Below are 23,216 nucleotides of genomic sequence, written 5' to 3'. Positions count from 1 at the left end.
TTGGTATGTCATACCTGATGCGTGGGCATCCATCATTTTATTACAGTCATCGTCAAACCATTATTACTGATGGTTTATACTTGGTCAAACATGGTTGCCAATAATTTAACCATAATTTGTAAGATACATTTGATCAAGGTATTCTTGCTCTTCCCCCGTGCCCCACAGTCTGGTGCCTCTGTTGCTTGTAACTTTCACATGGGCCCTTTAGTCTTTTGGATACATCAGTCAAAATGGTGACAGGGGTCTGGGATTTAAGGTGCTAAATCAGCCCTGGTATAGCCGCCTCCAAGGAGGCCCAGGAGTGTGGATATTATTAGATAAAGAATGGCTATCTATAAGGGACCATTTTGCAAGTGATATCTGTTAGAGACTAAATTGCAGGTAAATAATACTGTGCCCAAGAAGTTCCAAATGTGTAGTTTCAGTTCACTTTCCTTGCCAGTTTTAAGGTTGGTTTGGTCAGTTTTGGAGCATGTGTGAAAGATGCCCGCACCAAATGTCAATGGTTAGCCATTTACATGTAGGTGAGCTTACTTTGAATTTTTTGCTTGTTTGATGACAGCCAAAGCCCTCTCAAAATGGGATAGGCATGTGCATTACAGGAGGGGGATTCAGATTGTCTATTTGTTGCCAGGACAGCTCAGTAGTATTGTGGTGAAGAAGCTTTTCATATCACATTTTTATTGTACTCGCAAGCCTGATCAGGAAGCCTGGTTGGCATTCCCTGCAACATCACATTGGCAGAACCCCTAAAGATCAGTTGAATGTTTCACCTGCATCTGAGCTTCACCAGAGCAAAGAACATGGTGGTAACTGATTGACATAGATAATAAGACGGATATTGACTTTGCAAAGTTTGGAGCATGTCTATGGGAGAAACCATTTTGAGGACTGGGTGAGCTAAGTTTTTTTTAGCTGTTATCTCGAGTCTGAAATGTTCAAGAAACTAGTAGTGAGAACATTGGTAGTTGTTTGGTTCAATGCTTTAGCTACACAAGACATTGCAAGTATGTCTGTCATATCCCTCTATTATTTGAATAATGTATTTAAAGAGCTGGCAAAAGCGTAAATTAAGAATATTTTTGGCCTTCTTCCCATTATCACCAGAAGGTTTTTTAATGAATCTCATTAAATCAAACACAAATGCTGTCTCCTAGTTACATAGGCATAAACGACGGTGCTCTAAATCTTTTTTTGGTACTGAATTTACTGTAAATATATCTGGGTAAATGTAAGTACTTTTTTAACTTTTACTTTTTTAATCAATGTAAAATATTGACTAGCACCTAAACACTTTCTGTTGTACATGGTACTGTGAATATGTTCTCTTAATTTCCTTTAAAGGCAACTCCATATTTCGTCACAATGCTGGCACTGGAATTTGTTCTAAGCTGGCTTTGGAAAGGGAAACCTCTTCGGATAAACGACGGGCTAACATCTCTCTCTGCAGGTGTTGTTTCACGTCTTCCAGAGTAAGTGCGAATAATAAATTAATATATAAAAAAAATCAATTAATTTTTTCATGGTATTTTGTAATAGCATTCAGTCTGAAAATGAGGCGTCCTTGTAAGGGTTACATGCAATTAATTAAACCCATGTTCCTTACTGTTAGAAAGCACTTCCACATTTAAATTTCTCTAAGCGTACACACAACTCATTGATGTTGGTACCTCTTGCAAGAATGACCTAAAATTTGGCCAATGGTTATGGCAAAACTTTTTTGCAAATGTTTTTAAATGGTAGAGTGAGGATAATTTTCCAGTCCTTCCTTATCTGCTATTTTAACTAAAATTGTAAATAAGGATGACCAATCTGGAGGAAAAAATCATTAGGAATCAGCAGCCTAATCAGGACAAAATAATCCCTATAGTACCCCAATCTAATCTCACTGTCCCTAATGGAAATCCTAATAATACCTCAAGGGTCTTAGTAAATCAGAGTCAAACTAAAAACTCAGTGGTTAAGGGACGATTGGAATCCAATAAACATAGGGGGGAATCCGAAATAAATGTACCTGGCTTGTCTCGCTCAACCCTACCGGCTGTCAAGGAAACTCCAATCTAAAATAGAGGAGCTGAGGACCTAAGGGAGGCCAATATAACCTCAAACCTCCCTATTTTAAACTTGCCTCCTGAAGCAACGCCTTATATGGTGGTCTTAGCTAATGTCCCTTCTCTACCTTCTAATGTCTTTGAACATTGGTCTACTTTAAGGAACAAATCCCTCCACTATCTATCAGCTAAAATTGGGTTCAACAACTCCCTTTTCTCGGAATTTAAAATGGTTAGAAGGGTGAGCTGGCTGGGTACATCAAATAAATCCTTAAGTGGGGACTGTGTAATCCTTACATTTTGGTCGCCACTAATGGTTCGTAAAATAATTGAGAGGGGTTGGACTGGGTCAATTGACCCCAACTTTGTTAACATTCTCCCTCTCGGTTTCTTCTACTGTCCACCCCGATCAACTGGGTGCCTACTTCCCCCTGCCCATCTCTAATACAGGATGGATTATGGGCTGGAAGATATAGCATCCCAACTTCTAATCCTTTTGACATCTCAAGCGGACTAGAAAGTAATGATTGACTACAGCCAGATACCCCAATACCAAGTCTTTTAGTTGCTAAAACTGACACTATCTATGCTGTTAGCAATGAGGAAAGGGCAATGATAGATGGGGGGAAAGACCCCAATAAAAACATCAATATGGTAGAGTGTGTGGATCATATAGGAAGTCAAGAGGTCATAGACGAAGGATTAGAGGCTGAAGGGGAGTTCAGGGGTACTCCTTCAATAGCTGCCCCAGTTACCTCTTCGCTGGTCCCGATGATATGTACATTTTCTTCGTGGAATGTTGCTGGCATTAGATCTAAACTTTTGAACCCAGTGTGGGGGGACTTTATCGAGACCCAAGATGTGCTCTGTCTCCAAGAAACATGGAGTCGGGATTCGGTCCATTTAAACGATTTTCGGACCTTCCATACTCCAGCTGTCAATGCTCTCCATGGAAGAGCTAAGGGGGGACTGAGTATACATCTGTCAAATAAATTGAAAATAACAAGAGTAATAGAGCCTGTTGCAGATATTTATTTCCAACTTCTGATATTGGTTCTTGCTCGCGATACCCTGATGGCTGAACTTTTATAATAATATACCCATTGGTGAAGTATCTAGCGTTTTAAGTAAATTGGCCAAACACTGTCTTTGCATGATAAAATGTTTAGACATGATTTGATGATCCTTTTCTTTGGGGATTTTAATTGTACTCCGTGTAGCATGTCAGAGGACGATAGGTGTGGAATGTTCCGGGATGATGCCTTGTCCCATATGCACTTCAATCACTCTTCTCAGGGGGATCAGTTTAACAACTTACTTGCTAAGTTTGACTTGGGATTTGCTAATGAAGTCTGCACTATCCCATCTTCCCCACATCCTACCTTTCATTGAAGGGGTTGTGCATCTACTATCGATTACGCTATACTATCAAACAAGTATGATAAAATAATTTATTCCTACAAGGTTTCCGATGTTGCACTAAGTGACCATTTCCCGCTTTGTGTGACCATCTTGTTCCCAAAATTGTCCATTTTAAAGAACACTAAAATAATGGATAGTATAGACAAAGAACTTTCTATTGGTAGTGCAAATGGTTACTCATTGAAATGGGCTATGGTGGACCAGCCGGTAATACTCGAACTAGTGGTTGGCAAATGTAGATCTGAGTTAGCAACTTGCTTAGGGGAAGATTCTACTCCTGAGATGCTTCTGGCTTCCTTCCTGACTATGTCTAATGAAATTAGGACTTCCCTTAGAAGACAGATTAAAAACAGTAAACAAAAAGGAGGTTGGTTTGACTCAAGTTATACTAGAGCTTATGCACTTCTAAAAAAGGAATTACATAACAAAGCTAGATGTGTCGAGGAAGTCAGCAGACTCAGGAAAGAGTACAAAATAGCCTTAAGAGATAGAAAGAATTCCCTGAAAAAAGAAGCTTGGGAAGCCCTGCACCTAGCCTCTTCCAGGAAGGATAGTGCAGGTTTCTGGAAGGTTATTAGAACTTCCTTTCTTAGGGAAGAGGATGGCCCGAGGTTGGAAATGGCCATTCCCGAATCAGACTGGTGTAGGCACTTCTCTAAAGTATACGAGGGCGAGGGAGGGCCAAGTTCCCAAACCATTGTTACTGCACATTCCGCATCAAGGAATTTGTCGTTCACTCTGGAGGAAGTAGAAAAAGCACTGCATGTAAGCCAGGGTGGAATGGCCCCTGGTCCGGACGGTATACCCATAGACATCTTTAAGGCTACCCCCGGCCTGTGGGGCCCCCTCCTTGTTCAGGTGCTTAATGCTAGCTGTATTTCAGAATTTTTGCCTACCTGGGTAGAGTCTGTGATAGTGCCCATTTATTAAAAAGGGGATAGGCACGATCCGGGTTGTTATAGACCCATCTCTCTTTTAGATTCTTTTACAAAAATAGCGGGTCGGATAGTTTTGGATTGGCTCCTTGTTTGGGCCAGTGAAAACTCTATCCTATCTGACTTACAGTATGGTTTTCGCTCTGGGCTGGGTACAGTTGAACAGGGTATAAACCTTTTAATGCTGGTCGGGAAGTATACAAGGGCCAAAAAAGGGAATTTCTTCCTGGCCTTTGTTGACCTCTCGGCCGCATTTGATTGTGTGATTCATTCCAAACTGTGGATAATATTGGGACAACTTGGGGTTGACGACAATATTATTTATTATCTTAAACGTTTTTACAGCGACGCATCAGCCCACATTCGCTATGGCTTGAAGGGGGAAATTACTGACAAAATTCCAATCAGGAGCGGAGTCAGGCAGGGCTGTGTCCTGGCCCCCTTCCTTTTTAATGTATACATTAATGGATTGGAAAGAGATCTTTGTGATAATAGTTTAGATCCCCCATATGTTACCGGCAGCCCAATCCCTGCACTTTTGTACGCTGACGATGCTGTGCTAATGTCACGTACTCATGTGGGACTCCAACGTGTGGTGGATTGATTTTTCCTCTTCATGAAGGAGTTGGGTTTGAGGGTTAATACATCTAAAACTTTTACCATGCACTGCAGCAAGTGCTATAAACCTAAGAAAGCCATTTTTATTGCAGGCCAGAAGCTTGAATCAACCAAGCAATTCTCATACCTGGGTATACTGTTCACTCAGAGTAACTCTTGGTCGCAGGCAGTGATGGCGAAAAAACGTGCGTTGGTTAGCTCGACTGCAGCCCTTAAGAGTTTCTCAAAGAAACTGGGCACCAGACCCCCAGTGGAGCTAATTAAGATCTACCAAGCTAAATGTCTGTCTGGTGCAATCTATGGTAGTGGAGTATGGGGCTTTGCTGACCCTACACCTATCCAGGTGGTGGAAAACTCCTTCCTAAAGTTGATTCTTGCAGTTCCCAAGAGAAACCCGAATTATAACTGCCATACAGAATTGGCTCTTGCTTTTATATCTGACTTAATTAAGCTGGAGCCTGTGCTCTTATGGCACAGGCTATGGACAGAGGACGAAACTAAGCTTAATAGGGATATTTTGACAGATATCTTAAAACTAGAGGGAGCTATGAGGATACCATGGCTGAGCTATGTACGAAAATTCTTAACAGATATGGGAAAGTCGGCGTATTTCCAAAATCCGCTTACCTTTTCAGCCATCTCATGCAAAGAACTTAAGAGGGAGGGTTTGGCTTTTTTGGATTCTTTAAGAGTTACATCTGAGGTTTTAAAATCCACTGTCCTGCATCACCAAACGATTTGATCAACTTTTAATATTCAACCCTATTTGATGTATGTGCCAAATAACTATGATAGAATTCTTTTGTCCCGCTTTAGATTTGGAATTTTCCACAGACTTGTTAGCTATCCGACAGTAAATAACTGGTTGCATGAATTACCTCCCTGTCCATGTGATAATGTATCCCCCCAGAGTACATTACATGTAATCCTTTTCTGTAAATTTTATGGTTTAATCAGACATAATATTTTATTGCCTTTACGGAGAGAGATGGGCCATCGGCAATGCCGTGCGGCTATGCTTAGCCTCCAATATTTGGACAACCATCTATGTGTTGCGACAATTACTTTGTATCTGAGAAATGTGATGCGTACTAGAAAGAGTATTCTTTTATGATGCACTGTGTGAAATATGATATCATGGACGTTGAAGCACCTTATCTTTGCACATAACTGTTCCTGTACGCCATTGTGATTATATAATGAATTAATGATCCTTTTTTAAATGGAATGTTTTTTATGTACACTTTTATGATTGCTTTTTAAACAATCGAATAAAGTTATATTTGATGTGATTTAATTGAACTAAAATTGTCAGCGTGGTAAGACCAACCCACAAACCTTGACAGAAATACATTAAGTAGAATAAGGTTGTAAAGGGGCTGTATTGAGCTGGACATTTTTGGATCAATTTTCTTTTCAAATCAACTGAAGGCAAGCCGGAAAGCAATGATTATCCATCTTCAGTGTGACCCTAGCCTTCACTGTAAACCAATGAAATGACCATACAACCTACTTAACAAAAGTCTCGCCCGACCCTCATTTCCTTGCAACATTTTGGTTCCCCGAAAGTGCCTTGTAAGTAGGATATGAGACAGCGCATTTCTATATTCAAGTGTGGCGTTTAATAGTGATTCTAGTATAGATGGGTGAAGGTTAGCAAGAGCCAACGTTGAACAGCAACTTTCACAACAAGCACTTTAATAAATGATAAATGCCATGCAATTTGGACATTCATAATGATTGTAATCATACCAGAGAAGATTTTGACCAAAAATCAGAGAATGCAAAAAATCATGCAACGTTTACTGAAAATATGTTACGCTCCAGAGGTTGCATTTGTGGCTGAACACCATTTAATTTATGGTTACTAACAGACATTCAATCCTACACAGAATGCATGGCCCTAGTACAGAAGTACTGCACAAGCTGACGGCGGACATCTAGACACATCTGTGTGTCTTGCGCCCAAGGGTTGCAAGACAAGCCTAGTAGCGTGGTAAATAAACCCATATTTGGTTTCATATAATTTTGACTGAGTGGTAGGCTAGTGGGAACCATGATGGACACCACATTGCATGCTTTTATTTACTGTGAACTTAGCTATAAAACAATGTAGTGTAGGACCAGGAATGGGATGAAGGAAGAGGATCAATGGTGAGTAGAGAACCAGTGGCCAGGGGGAAAGCCCGGAGAGGAGATTGGCAAAAGGGTAGGGAGGAGAGATACTGTGACCCATTCTTTAAACGTGAGGTGTTTAAGAAGTCACACATTAATGAGATGTTGCTTGAAGATCTGAGCATTGACATCTTTAATGGTGCAAGGGGCTTACTGGGATGGCATTTCATATCCTTTTGACATAGCAGAAGAAGTCATGATATCTGACTGGTAGGGATATTGCTGCAGGTTAGGCAAAATCCTCCTTGCAGAGCCTATTCACAAAGGTATGTTTAGCCATCAAAATCCATTCATGGTCAAAAATACCGTACCTCCATTTATGTCTACCAAGAGGTTACAAAGGGCATTCCTAGCTGATGTAAATGAATTTACTACTGCAATTATTTCAGCAACCAGTGTAGAACAATCCACAATTGTAAATCCCCCTCAACAGGTTGTAAGTGGCCATTGCAGGCAATGGTTTCCTTTGAAAATGTAGGAATGTCTAGAAACGTACAGTTCTAGGTGAACCCAACCACCGAACCAACCACTTCCCATGCTGGAAATGTTCAGAAATTTACTCCTGCCAAGGGCTGAAGTGACTCCTCTTCTTTTATGAGAACAGTAACAGATCACCCCTAGATTCTGTGGGAGCATAGACTGAAGGCTTTTTCAAAAGGGGAAAACGGTGCTCCCAAGAAGAGAAATATTTGTATTTGAAGAGAAGGCTACTTTTTTCCCTGTAGAGAATTATGTGTTATGTTTAATTCCACACAGAGATAAATATGACTTTTTGGGACATGTCACATGACATTCTCCATTGTATGCCTAGAAACTGTGGTTTTTGCATTTGCCACCCCGAGTGGGATGGTTATGCTCAGACGTGAGTCCCATGCTCTCCACACCACTGGATTCAAGCAAGCCGGGCTGAAGACGGCTGGAATGCCAGAAACCGGTCCTCGGAAGCCTGTTTCCGGTCCAGGGAAGGCATGGCTTGGCAGTTCGGGCTGGACTGTTCCCATGAGGCACAGGGTCAGACTGATTTGCATATGGCCATGTCTGAACTGGGGTGGTGTGGAGTGCAAAAAAACGATGGATTTAGGCCCAGATCTCTGTACTGGGGTGAAAGTATGACATTGTTCTGCATTCTGTCCATCAACTGTGGTTTTTGCATTTGTCACCCCGAGTGGGATGGGTATGCTCAGACGTGAGTCCCATGCTCTCCACACCACTGTATTCAAGCAAGCCGGGCTGAGGACAGCTGGAATGCCAGAAACCGGTCCTCGGAAGTTTGTTTCCGGTCCAGGGAAGGCATGGCGTGGCAGTTCGGGCTGGACTGTTCCCATGAGGCACAGGGTCAGACTGATTTGCATATGGCCATATCTGAACTGGGGTGGTGTGGAGTGCAAATAAACGATGGATTTAGGCCTAGATCTCTGTACTGGGGTGAATGTATGACATTGTTCTGCATTCTGTTCATCAACTGTGGTTTTTGCATTTGTCACCCCGAGTGGGATGGGTATGCTCAGACGTGAGTCCCATGCTCTCCACACCACTGGATTCAAGCAAGCCGGGCTGAAGACGGCTGGAATGCCAGAGACCAGTCCTCGGAAGCTTGTTTCCGGTCCAGGGAAGGCATGGCTTGGCAGTTCGGGCTGGACTGTTCCCATGAGGCACAGGGTCAGGCTGATTTGCATATGGCCATGTCTGAACTGGGGTGGTGTGGAGTGCAAAAAAACGATGGATTTAGGCCCAGATCTCTGTACTGGGGTGAAAGTATGACATTGTTCTGCATTCTGTCCATCAACTGTGGTTTTTGCATTTGTCACCCCGAGTGGGATGGGTATGCTCAGACGTGAGTCCCATGCTCTCCACACCACTGTATTCAAGCAAGCCGGGCTGAGGACAGCTGGAATGCCAGAAACCGGTCCTCGGAAGTTTGTTTCCGGTCCAGGGAAGGCATGGCGTGGCAGTTCGGGCTGGACTGTTCCCATGAGGCACAGGGTCAGACTGATTTGCATATGGCCATGTCTGAACTGGGGTGGTGTGGAGTGCAAATAAACGATGGATTTAGGCCTAGATCTCTGTACTGGGGTGAATGTATGACATTGTTCTGCATTCTGTCCATCAACTGTGGTTTTTGCATTTGTCACCCCGAGTGGGATGGGTATGCTCAGACGTGAGTCCCATGCTCTCCACACCACTGGATTCAAGCAAGCCGGGCTGAAGACGGCTGGAATGCCAGAGACCAGTCCTCGCAAGCTTGTTTCCGGTCCAGGGAAGGCATGGCTTGGCAGTTCGGGCTGGACTGTTCCCATGAGGCACAGGGTCAGACTGATTTGCATATGGCCATGTCTGAACTGGAGTGGTGTGGAGTGCAAAAAAACGATGGATTTAGGCCCAGATCTCTGTACTGGGGTGAATGTATGACATTGTTCTGCATTCTGTCCATCAACCGTGGTTTTTGCATTTGTCACCCCGAGTGGGATGGGTATACTCAGACGTGAGTCCCATGCTCTCCACACCATTGTATTCAAGCAAGCCGGGCTGAAGACTGCTGGAATGCCAGAAACCGGTCCTCTGAAGCTTGTTTCCGGTCCAGGGAAGGCATGGCTTGGCAGTTCGGGCTGAACTGTTCCCATGAGGCACAGGGTCAGACTGATTTGCATATGGCCATGTCTGAACTGGGGTGGTGTGGAGTGCAAAAAAACGATGGATTTAGGCCCAGATCTCTGTACTGGGGTGAATGCAAGACATTGTTCTGCATTCTGTCCATCAACTGTGGTTTTTGGATTTGTCACCCCTAGTGGGATGGGTATGCTCAGACGTGAGTCCCATGCTCTCCACACCACTGGATTCAAGCAAGCCGGGCTGAAGACGGCTGGAATGCCAGAAACCGGTCCTCTGAAGCTTGTTTCCGGTCCAGGAAAGGCATGGCTTGGCAGTTCGGGCTGGACTGTTCCCATGAGGCACAGGGTCAGACTGATTTGCATATGGCCATGTCTGAACTGGGGTGGTGTGGAGTGCAGAAAAACGATAGATTTAGGCCCAGATCTCTGTACTGGGGTGAATGTATGACATTGTTCTGCATTCTGTTCATCAACTGTGGTTTTTGCATTTGTCTAGAAACGTGTGCCTAGTGGAGCTTTTCCAGTCTTACTACCAGGAATTTTGGTGAATAATGAAAAGTAGTAGATCTGCACATGGACATGGGCTTAATTCGAATAGGACAAATGTACTACCTTTTTGATGAAATTGGGCGTATGTTTTGTGTTTGAATGGCAGTTATGATGGAGGGTCATAATTTACGACCTTTTAAATGATGCATCGGGTCTTGCAGAGGAGGTTGGTTATCAATAGGAGCCAATATAGATGTATACATGTAGGTGTTATTTCTCTGGCATTTCTGTGACCTTGATGAGGGTTCCTGTAGTATGGGGACACTTTTCAGAGGCAACAGGTAGGTGCCTGGGATTCTGTCAAATCGGATATTACCTCTATGGAGGTTAGAGAAGACTATGTCTTGTGCTGGCATTCTGAAGCCTTTCTTTTTAATGGAATGGGTTTGCATTATGCAGTAAGGGTAATTTAGGTCTTGATTTTGTGAGTGCATATCTTCTGAAGGTGAATTTGGTCCTGATATATATCTCAAGGCATTTGGTGCTGTTGACAAGTTGTAGACAGAATTTGGTTAATTAAGTCCAGCCACCTGAACCTATGCTTCTTATAGCCATTAGTGAAGAGAACACATTTGATCTTTGGTAGATTCTTCCTGGGATAAGCAGTGGACATCCAGTCTGCCTTTGTTGTGAGGTGGGTTTAAAGTTTGATGATTCAGAGATTTAATGTGACCCTTAATGAAAGCTGTGTATTATTTGTATAATGGTGAAAGATGTCATTGTGAGGTTTCATGTGTAATATGAATATTATTAGGTTCTGGCAGAACTGGTCAGACTATTTGGGATCTGTTCATCAAGTATGATCTCAACTGCAATAGGAGTGTGTCTTTAAAGTGCAATTTGATGTCATAAGTCTTTATCACAGCTCTGTGACAAATAGTTTTGAATGTCAAAGTAAGTCTGAGAAGAAAGAGAAGGTAGGGATCACCTTTTTCTTTGATTTTCCGGGTGCCAGCCATCACAGAGCCTGCCTTGATGCTGCATCACTGTCTGTAGCTGGACTGGCAGGACTGTTGAAGAATGTTTGAAGATGATTGATAATAATTTTATAATATATTCATGAGGACTGAAAGAATCATGACTTGGTGGTAGCTGCCATATGCGTGGTTGTGTCAGTTTAGTTCATGATTTATGTTGGGACAATAGCATGTTCTTAGGATCTATTATCCAACAAGACATCCTTTCTTAAGATCTGGAGTAAACAATTTGACTTACAGATATGATGTTCATTTGCATCTTGAGCACAGCATCTACATCACTGTTCAAATGTTCCAGCATATATAGTTATATTACAGATTTTTGTAGTATAACAAGTATCAGTCAGTATCTGTAGCTGAATTATAAATATCAATTAAGTATGTTTGCTTAATTGAAAACACTTGGCCGTTTAAATAACTTGCAGAGTTGAGTCTGTTGTCCTTTATTAACACAGAATCATCCACAAGCTGTTGTGGCACATTATAATGCAACATTACATTTAAAGTGCTCTGCCCAAACAGAATGTTTCAGAAGCATCTCCTTCCTTGTTAGGGATTTAGCAGCATTATGGTGAAACTGAAGTAACAGCATTAAAATGAAGACAAAGGATTTTAATGGAGAAACATTGGCAATTATCTTTCAATTACCTCATCAAGATAATTAGCTAACTTTTAAAACATTAGCTCCTAATTGAACCAGATCTCTCCAAAATTAAATGTTGCCCATAAATCAATTCCCTTACCTTCCTCTACAATTGAATAGAAACACAAAAAAGAAAATAATACACAAAGGAAATCACAAAGATCACATGTTGCAAAATAGACAAATAGAGATGTGAAAGTGGAACATCAAATGCTCCAATCCATTTTTAGAGTTTTTAAATATTCACGATATATTATAACAGGCTTCCCTTAAACTAGCTGTTTTCTTTACATACTCTGGCCTGATTCACAAAGGTGACTTACACTTTGAGCAATGTACAGTCTTTTTGTAAGTTTACTATGTTTTGCCTATTCAAAAAATCGGAGTGTAAGTTGCTACTAAAAAAGTCCAGCACCACAGAAGACCAGTGACTGGTACTGCAGCACCATTCCATTGAAACAATGGAGGTAAGGAATTAAAATAACACACAATAGGGAATAATGTTATTTTACAAAAAATTATTTAGAATAGTTAAACATATACATGAATATAATTTAATTTAAAAAATATATAAATATAGTACACATTTATTATTTAATTATACAATAATTTAATATCCTATTTTGAATTTAAAAATTAATATAACATTACATTTAGTCAAAACTGTAAATCACAAAGATAACTTACACTTTTGAATAGTTTAAATATTTGAGTAAGTTTACTACCCTAAAATTATTTTCTGAAGGTCATGACAGCTACGGCAAAGTAGACTCTGGCCCAGGGCTCCAGCCTTGCAAGGGGCCCCCTGATAGAGCCAGCTATGTTCTGCAGAGAGTCATGCCCGGATGGCTTTGAATGATTTTCAAACAGACTGTTGTAAATAGCGTTTTTGTATCATTTATTTTTAATGTATGCAAGTCTCTTACAGACATTTTGCTGACAAAATAAGTTTGTTTCATGCAACATCCATATAAAAAGTTTTTTAAGATGAATACTGGACCTCACATATGAGAAATGGGAGAGTGTGTCAGAGATTATTTGCAGTGATCTTAGTTAGCTATTGCTGTGTTACAATACTGAAAACACACATCACTATCCCTGAATATCACATGTACGAACATCAAGAATTTGACGAAAGAGGGCACGAAAGAGCTGAAAGAGAATCATAATATCAAAGCTGTTCGAACAGGGGCCCCCAAAATACATTTGGCACAGGGCCCCCAAAATCCTTAAAGCGTCCCTGCTATTAAGGACTGGTAGAAGGCTCAAACAATCTCCAAGAAAGTTCAATCCTTGCCAGCTAATGATGGCTGATTTGGTCTACTTCGCTTTTCTAACAAAGTTTGAAGTTGCTGTGGGACCAGATGAATATAAGTATCTGACCCATTGGAGACCTTGTCGACTACAGCCTCCTACTGTGCTCAGCTGGCGATTTCTCAGAACAAAAAAAAGACTGGAATTAATTAGAGATTATTGAATGCTGAACATCTTCCAAAAATTGATGGATGTCATGTTTACCCTAATTAGCGTTTATAGACAACTATACACACTAAATTGATGGACGGGACATTTCCCAAGTTTTGGTGGCTATACTACAGTATCCAATCTCCAAATGAGCCCCAAAGTTTACATGTAGGATTGGACACAGGGTAGGGCTGTAAAGGTAAATACAACAAGCATTTGTGATGCAATAGATATTGCATTTGGGAGAGATGGAGCTATTGGCATTGTAAATGATAATGTATTTTGTCTATGTGTTTGCCTTTGGGACCTTACATGTGTTTAGCCATGCAGCACATTATCCATGACTTCTGCACACACCCACATATCTGGAGGTGCACTACTTAACATAGAGGATTCCTTTTGTCCTTAAAATGCTGGCAACTTCTTCCTGCCTGTTTTAATGCTTGTTTGTTATAGCTTTTTTGCTGCTTCTAGGCGGGGTGGGATGTAAACAATGGTAGGGTGGAGGTTTGGAAATAGTTCCTGAATTACAACACCAGCAGCAGACAGATACTAGGAGAGAATTAACAAATGCAGACGGCACTTATGGCAATGGGCAACATTAGAAAGTGTGTGGATAGAGTCTGAAATCTGAATAAAATAGAATAAATAGAAGCGTTGAGGCCAGAGACAGAGAATGAAACACGAGGTAAGAGGGGTTTATAAGGGGTAAAGAATAAACCATTGAGCAAGACAGACTGAGTTAGTATGAGAGGAGAGCAATAGAATAGAAAAATACTGACAGGAAGGACAAAGGGTGACAGAGAAAGAGAAACCAGAGAGAGAGCAAGAAATTGTGTGTGTGTATGTATTTCAAGAGAGATAGAGGTGGTGCTGTTCTAGTGCTGAGTTGGTGCTGCTCAGGGGCTGATTGATGCTGAGGTGGTTCTGTGCTGGTGTTATAGTGGTGCTCAGGTGCTGCTAAGTGATCCTCGGGCAGTGCTGTGGTGGCGTTGAGTTACGCTGATTGGTGCTAAAGTGGTACTGTGCTGATGCTGAGTTGGTGCTGAGGTAGTGTTGCACTGGTGCTGAGATGGTGCCACACTGATGCTGCAGTGGTGCTCAGGTGGTGCTAAGGTGGTGCTGTGCTGTTGCTGAGTAATGGCTCAGTGGTCTTGAGTGTTGCTTAAATTGTGTTGCACTGATGATGAGGTGGTGCTGTGGTAGTGCTGTGTTGTGCTGAGGTGATGTTGCACTGATGCACTGATGCACTGGTGTTGAGGTGGTGCTGCAGTGGTGCTTAGGGGGTGCTAGAATGGTGCTGTGCTTGTGCTGAGTGATGTTGAGGTGGTACTTGGATGGAGCTGCACTGGTGCTGAGTGATGTTGAGGTGCTGCTCCCAACCCCTGAACATGCGTACAGGTATTGATGAATTTACTTTGTGAAGAGCTCATAAACTTGCCCCTTTTGATGACAATGTGCCTCTGCGTCTGTGTGAGGCACCTAAGCTCAGATGACCACACCAGCACAGACTTTCCTATGCCTTACCTTTGCCAAGCACTGCCGTTGGTGCCAGACTTGAGCAATGATGTCAACGTACACAGTATATGCAAAGAATGCAAATGCACAGCCTACAATATTAGCTGGTTAACCGAGGGCCATTCTATCCAGCTCAACAAATGCAGCACTAGGCATCCATAATCTTGCTCGAGTTACATTTATACTCTGGACTCCACAGATTACACAGGCTGGTGGTTGTAAAAAACTAATGTGGCTGCTATTCAGTATGGCTAAAAGGTATTTGTGTTAAGGGGCATGGAGTGAAGTGTTCTAAAGTTGAGTCGAGTGTAGTGTTCTGGAGTGGTGTAGAGTGGCGTTGCGTACATTTGGTGCTGTGTAGAGTGGTTTTGCGTAGATTGGTGTTGTGTAGAGTGGTTTAGAGTGGTGTTGCATAGAGTGGTGCTGCGTAAAGTGGCATTGCATAGAGTGGCGTTGCATACAGTGGTGTTGAGTAGAGCGGCATGGCATAGAGTGAAGTGCAGTTGCGTTGAGTGGTGTTGTGTAGAGTGGAGTGGCGTTTTGTAGAATGGAGTGGTGTGTGGAGTGCAGTTGTATTGAGTTGCGTGGCGTAGAGTGGAGTGCAGTTGCATGGAGTAGCATTGCGTAGAGCAGAGTGGAATTGCATGGAGCAGAGTGGGATTGGGTGGAGCGGAGTGGGATTGGGTGGAGCGGAGTGGCATTGTGTGGAGTGGAGTGGGATTGCGTGGAGCAGAGTGACGTTGTGTAGAGTGGAGTAGAGTGAACTTTTGTGGAGTGACATTATGTTGTGTAAGGTGGAATTGCATTGCATAGAGCGAAGTGGCTTTGCATACATCGTGTGCATGGGTGGCTGTTTCTACACAAAATTAATGATAATATTGCACACAAAAATCTGAGCTAAATATCCAATATTCCGTATAATCTCTATGGGATATATGCGCTCCAAAGCCTGCTACGCATAGAAATTAGTGCACCTGGAAAAGAACGTTTACCCTTGCAACTTTTTAATAAGAAATTATGGACCGGATGTATCTATAATTCAAAATATTACCAAGTGACGAAAATTGGATTACATTGTTTAAATGTCACCACATCATTGTCGCCTCAACACACCTGAGAATCCTAAACTCAACAGAACATTTATCAAAATGCAGAGCTACCAATTTGCTTCAAACCAGTCACCACTTGTTGCACCAATTACATACAAACAGTAGTTGGGAAAGTGAAAGGGTCGTGCCCATGAAAATGAATGCAATATTTAGCACCGCCCGATCTTAAGCTAACAGGTCCTATGAGCAGGTTGTTGTTATGCAACACAACAAACACACTGCATACAGCAAGACGTGAAACAAATTGAAGAAGGTCCCCTCCTTCAATGAAGGTCAAACATGTAATATTAAAAATGTAGAACCCTCGGTGTAGGATATGCTTGTAGAATCTATGCAAGGTTCTGGTTAATACAGTGATGCCCCCACCACCCGCAAAAAAAAGAACAGGCTTTGAATTTGATGGGCACCGTTAGAATTTGCATGGAGATATAGCCACAGTGATATTTTGCCAACACTGCTGTGGCAGGACATTATAATGCTAGGCAAAGCCAAAAGGTTGTGATACATTAAAGAAGATCCCGGAACATTAGCAAATGCAGATAACTGTCTGGAAAAAAGAAGTCTAGACAAAACACTATTCTAAAATGGATTTCAGATGCTGGTACAAGATGAGTACCCCATCAGCTGCAAGCCCTCTTCTGTCTGCACTTAAAAGAAGCCTAGATCTTGTGGCCTGTCTAATAATTGCACTGGCACCAGAAACAGGAACCTCAATCAAATCAGAATGTGTCTGGTTACAAAACATTTCAAACAACTCTGCGTTAACAGCCTCTCCCCAGAAACGCATGCACGTAAGCTCAGTTTAATTAGGAATGTGTGTTAGCAACACTCTGTTTTGCGAATTATTAGTTTAACTGTGGGCAAGAGGAGCAGAATGTCACCTTTGGGTTTGCAACATGTAGTACAGCTTGGTACATGTTTTCCATGCACAGCCTGATTTAAAACTGTATATGTGTGCAAGAATGGTGAAATAAACACAAAAGTAACTATTCATTAATAAGAAAGCAACAGCATGTGTTATGAAACATAAAAAATGAGTTTGAGGATGGCACAACATCAACCTCTTTTGGAGAGATCCAAGATGCTATGAAGGTGGCATAAAGCGCTAACCAGCTGTTGATGACGTCCTGCCATGAAGAGTGGAAGGGGCCATTTTCCCAGAGTGCACTTTAATTATATATATTGACAATCAATCAATCAATCAAAGCATTTATATAGCGCACTACTCACCCAGAGGGTCTCAAGGCGCTGGGGGAGGGGGGTCCGCTACTGCTCGAACAGCCAGGTCTTGAGTTGCTTCCTGAAGGCGAGGTGGTCCTGGGTCAGACGGAGGTGGGTCGGGAGGGAGTTCCATGTCTTGGCGGCGAGGTAGGAGAAGGACCGTCCCCCTGTGGTGGCTCTTCGGATGTGGGGGACGGCGGCGAGGGCGTGGCCGGTCGATCGAAGCTGGCGTTTGGGAGCGTAGAAGTTGAGGCCGCTGTTGAGGTATCCTGGGCCTTGGTTGTCTAGGGCTTTGTGTGCGTGGGTGAGGAGTCGGAAGGTGATTCTCTTGTTGACCGGGAGCCAGTGCAGGTCTCTCAGGTGTCCGGAGATGTGGCTGCGACGGGGGATGTCCAGGATGAGACGTGCTGAGGCGTTCTGGATCCGCTGGAGTCTCTTCTGGAGTTTGGCGGTGGTTCCGGCGTAGAGGGAGTTGCCGTAGTCCAGACGGCTGGTGACGAGGGCCTGGGTGACCGTCTTCCTGGTCTCTGTGGGGATCCACCGGAAGATCTTACGTAGCATGCGCAGGATGTTGAAGCACAACGAGGAGACGGCGTTTACTTGTCTGGTCATGGAGAGGGAGGAGTCCAGGATGAAGCCCAGGTTGCGTGCGTGGTCTGTTGGTTTGGGTGCGCTGCCTAGGGCGGGGGGCCACCAGGAGTCGTCCCAGGCGGAGGGTGAGGATCCCAGGATGAGGACTTCTGTCTTGTCCGAGTTCAGTTTCAGGCGGCTGTACTTCATCCATTCGGATACCTCTTTCATCCCTTCGTGAAGGTTGGCTCTGGTGGTGGCGGGGTCGTTGGTGAGGAAGAGAATCAGCTGGGTGTCGTCAGCGTAGGAGATGATGTTGAGGTTGTGCTGGCGTGCGATGTCTGCGAGGGGGCTCATGTAGACGTTGAAGAGGGTTGGGCTGAGCGAGGAGCCTTGAGGAACGCCGCAGATTACTTCGGTGGCTTCAGATCTGAACGGGGGAGACGGACTGTAGGAGAGCAGGGTCTGCTATCCTATGGTCACCCCAAATTTTTGCTTTTTGCTTCACTGGTTTCTGACTTAATGTGGCTGTGGGCCTGCTAATCAGACCCACAGCCTGCTGTTCTCTCTCTAAATTACTGCCAATGCACTCTAGGTGCATTACGAATTGGAACTGGTTCACCTTATGAGCCCCTGTATTAGTGCACCCTAGGTGCCCAGGGCATAGGTGTATCCAAGGCCTACCAGGGGCTGCAGCATGTATTGTGCCACCCCTGGCCTGGCCTCCATATTTGACACAACTGGCTGATCACTCAGCTGGGGTAAGTCGGTGTAACCACCTCTTACTTAGGTACAGTATGTCTGTGCCTAACCCTAAACTGGACACATATGTTCCTATCAGCCACTCCTATGGAAGGCCTCATCAATCCTGGAGGCAGAGTGCTTGGAAATATGTGAGATGGTGCTCTAGCATGAGCTGAGCCTGTCTGCAGCTGTCGGGAACCACTCCCTAAGCTGTTCGGGATATTGCCATACCATATACTCTTAAGTGCATTATAATCCTCGCGGTTAAATGCTATCTTTGGTTTGGCTTTATCAAAACATGTCGAGTAAGGTGTCATACGAATTGGAATACTATCCCCTCGCCAATTCTGGCGACGGGGATAGCATTCCACCCTTCTAGAGGGACACGACATGTGTGTAGCCTTAACCCCGGTTAAAGTTAAACAGAGCCTCAGCATCACAAAATGGATCCTGCCACTACAGACACGAGTCTGGCCTCCTGCTGCTGACCGAAACTCGGCAGTTGGTGGCCTGGACAAAGGGTTTCCTGCCTTGGGAGGTGCGAGCACCACCCCAGACAGGATTTTGTGTATTGGGTAGGACAGGGCTGAATAGAATCAGACATGCCCGGGGCACACAAGGTGTCCCCGTGCATAGGCCAGTCCAAACCGGTCCTGGGACTTTCCAGACCCAGGCTTGGCGCGGAACTGGACAAAGGAAAGGGGGTGTAACCGCCCCCCTTCCTGGTTCCTCCCAGAGGAGGGACCTAGTAGGTGATCCACCCCTCAGATTGGGAATAAGAGTGGGAGCAGTGCCATTGCACAGCAGATCATCCTGAATCAACTTTACACGAAGAAGAAGACTGGACTTCGACATTCTGCTGCACAGAAGACTGAAGAGAATCTCCCTTGTGGCCTAGGAGTGGCCACCCTGTGAACACAGGTACCAACCAGCAACTCGACGTCTGCTTTGCCGCCGCCTCCCGCCGGAGCCCGAGCCCAGAGCCTGACAAGAACCAGACTCCCAGACCTCTCAGAGCCCAATCCACAGTCCCTGCAAAGAAGGGACCCGTGGAGGCACCGAGTGACGTGGGACCGGACCTCTTGGAAGACACTCGAAAAGCTGACTGCGCAGCTTCTGAGGCATCCTCGAAGTTGTGCTTTGGGGACTGAGAACCCCCACCACCGAGCAGCCCTTGCACCGAAGATCAGCCCTCCAGCATCTCCACGATCTGCGTGGGGCCCTTTTGCATTGTGCCACTCGACGCGCCATCCCGGCCACTAGCCACGTGGTCAGCGGCCATCTTGGCGACGAACCCGACGATTTACACAGCAGGTCTGGTTGCTCCAGACCTACCCAAGCTCCTGTGAAAAGGAGCACCCGCTCTGACCTTGCTGGTCCGAGTGTTAAGCATCTTTCAACTTCTGCCTGGCTTGCCTTTGCCAAGGCCTGTTTGCCCCGATCAAGGTGCCGACACCGCCAACAGCGAGAAGCCTGCGTGGGACAGCTCGTGACCGACTCCTGGACGTCCTCGACCCCGGGTATCCACGTGGCTGCAGAAAGAAGCTACCCAACAACGCCTGTTTGCACCTGACATCGCCTGGTTCCAATCTGGTTCCACGGTAGACACTGGCTAGTGACTTTGAACACTGTCCCCTCTGCTTTCAGGTCTTCACCTCTTCAGATCCACCCTTGAATCCACCGGAACTCTTCTCATCGAGCCGCCTGCAGCATCTTCAGCTCCAAGCACCATCGACCAGCGTGACGAAACCCGACACTACTTCGACCCTGTGCACCCGCTTCCTGTGGGTGAGGTAACTCAGCTCCACCGGTGCTCCTGCACTGGTACACATCTCAAGGGCCTGTGTTTTAGGTTTCAGCTCCGTAGGTCACTCGGAAGGTTCCTAACTTTCTAACTTTGTACTTTTTACGCACCATAGACTTTGCATTGGAAAGTGCGTGCACTTTGAACACTGCACCCGAGTCCCGTGGGCCTCTCCCGACTTAGTCACTGCTAGTCTCGAATAGCTCCAGCGATTCCCAAGGCCCTAGGCCTCTTCACTTTCCTATTGGTATCTCTTATACCACTTTCTTAGTATATGGTTTAGGTGGCCCCTAGGGCTCATCCATATTGTGCAACTTTTGTGTATTTTAAACTGTCTTGTGATTTAACGCTTGTGCTTCTGTGCTCATAAAGAGTCCAGGGGATTTTATAGTTAATAAATCAATATATATTTTCAATATATATCTGTGTGGTGTCCCTTTCATTTGGTATTCAAGGGGGTTGTGTATGGTATAACAGCTGGCTTCACATGCCTTTCAGAGTTTAGCCTAAGACTGCTTTGTCCACGTTACCACTAGGATAACTGGTCTACAAGGTTGAATTACAACCATCATCATAAGGGTTGCTTGGCATGGTACAAAGTGATCACTAAGAATTAGTGAGCATTATATACCAGGCCAACTTCTCACATTGGTGAGCAGCGGATTGGGATCTGAGCTTGCTGTTGTTTTACCATTACAATCTTTGAGATTATCATTTGAAAGATCATACAGGTACCTGCTAGGTACATATAAAACAAGACTAGTATACATAAGTTCTACTGAACTTAGTTGTTGTAGAGCAAAGGGAGTAGCACACCCTAGCTACAACTACTAGATAGGTTTAGTAGGTAAACACCAGTGTAGGTAGATTGCAACACATCCACCCACACTAGAGCAATGTCTGGAGCAGAGGGGTCCAGTGGACTTACTCCTGTTGAGAGTGACCCTCCAAGGGCACCATCCAAATTTGCTATTTTTTCCTTTAAGGAATTAAGACAGCTTTGTGTCTTAAGGGGTCTGAAGACAGGGCCTTCCCCTACTACAGACCACCTAAGAGAGCTCTTAGACCAGTCTGAGACTCTAAAGCCCTCTAAGGCAAACCACACAGGGAATGCTGAAGGAGGCCATCCTTCAGAGGATGACACTGTAGACACCCCTGCCCCTATCATCCTGGTAGATGAGGAAGCCTCCACCACTGGAGCTCCTCAGGTAGATGAGGAGGAAGAGGAAGAGGAGGAGGTGGAAAGCAGTGAGTCAGATGATGACAGAAATAGTCAGGTGCTGGTCAGTAGACTGAACCAGGCTAACTTAAGTGTGTTTGGGACTGAAGCAAGGCTGACCTTGCCCAGCCACCCAACTGGACTTAACCAGGGGCATAGGAGGAGGAGGAATCACTCAGGTGAATCCAATACCTCCCATGTCTCTAGAGGCTCTCATGGTCACTCCAGAAGGGAGATGACTAGCCCTCAGAGAAGGGAACATGAGGCCAAATTGAGAGAATCTCAAATTAGAGAGGCTGAATTGAGAGTCCAGAGACAAGAGTTAGAAATTGCCCTGGCCCAAGAGAAACTTGCTAGAGCAAGACAGCCTAGAGAGAGTGGGGTAATAGAACCCACTGGTGGCAGCAATATCCACAAGGATAAAGACAGGTCTTTTGATAACAGAAACCTGAGTAAGATTGTGCCCCCCTACAAAGCTGGGGATGATATCCATAAATGGATTACTGCAATGGAGAGAGCCTGCAGAGTACAGCAGATCCCTCAGGAGCAGTGGGCAGCAATCTTGTGGCTCTCCTTTGAAGGTAGAGGCCGAGACAGACTCCTCACAGTTAGTGATGGGGATTCTAGAAACTACCTGGTCCTGAAGAGTGCTCTGATTGATGGGTTAGGCTTAACCACTGAACAGTACAGGTTAATGTTCAGAGACACCCAGAAGACACAGACTCAGGACTGGTCTGAATTTGTTGAGTGTGCCACTAAGGCTCTGGAGGGATGGTTGCTGGGAAGCAAGGTTACAGACTATGAAGGATTGTATAATTTGCTGATGAGAGAACAAATTTTAAATAAGTGTCAGAACCAGCAGTTGCATCAACATTTGGTTGACTCAGATTTGACCTCTCCCCAATAATTGGGAAAGAAGGCAGATAAATGGGTAAGAACCAGAGTTAAGCAAAAGAACCAGAACCAGAACCAGGGTGGTGACCAGAAGAAAACAGACCAGAAGGGTGGGGAGCAGAAAGCTAAAGACCAGAAGTCTTCAACAGGGCCCCAAACTGAGACAGAGGGTGGGTCCCAAACTTCCAAGAAGAAGAAGAAAGAAGATCAGAAGAAACCCTGGTGTAAAACTTGTAAGAACACCTCTCACTGGACAAGTGAGTGTAAAAAGGGTGGAGCCCCCAGCACTGCAGCCCCTAAGGCACCTGCACCCACTAGTACAGTTAGCAGTGCTGGTCCTCAGACCAAGGGATTAGTGGGTATCACTTTGGGAACTGAAGGAGATTCAGACTTAGTCAGAACCCTTACACAGGCTGTCCTGATTTGTGAAGGGGACATAGATTTGACCCCTGACATAAGTCCCAGTAACCTGGGCAAATACAGACAGACACCTTTGATCAACAATAAAGTGGCTCAAGCTTACAGGGACACATGTGCCAGTGTCACTATGGTGACACCTAACTTCGTGGACCCTGGACAATACATGCCAGGCGATGATTACCTGGTGACCAATGCCAGCAATGTCACTACTACACATAGTGTGGCACTTGTTAACTTTTCCTGGGGAGGGGTAACTGGCCTAAAGAAAGTT

General features: G+C 44.5%; 1 protein-coding gene across 2 annotated transcripts in view; it reads left to right on the top strand.

Annotated features, from left to right (window-relative positions):
* The window catches only part of AGMO (alkylglycerol monooxygenase), a 737,946-nt gene that overhangs the window by 37,820 nt on the left and 676,910 nt on the right, over positions 1–23,216 (top strand). For both annotated transcript variants that reach the window (XM_086941966.1, XM_086941965.1), the window contains exon 3: positions 1,348–1,475. In XM_086941966.1, coding sequence (XP_086798092.1) covers positions 1,348–1,475 — 128 coding nt within the window. The remainder of the gene's footprint in view (positions 1–1,347; positions 1,476–23,216) is intronic.

This window comes from Lissotriton vulgaris, chromosome 10 (assembly GCF_964263255.1).
Source record: "Lissotriton vulgaris chromosome 10, aLisVul1.2, whole genome shotgun sequence".
NCBI classification, from domain to species: domain Eukaryota; kingdom Metazoa; phylum Chordata; class Amphibia; order Caudata; family Salamandridae; genus Lissotriton; species Lissotriton vulgaris.
This window is presented reverse-complemented; position numbering and strand designations above follow the sequence as displayed.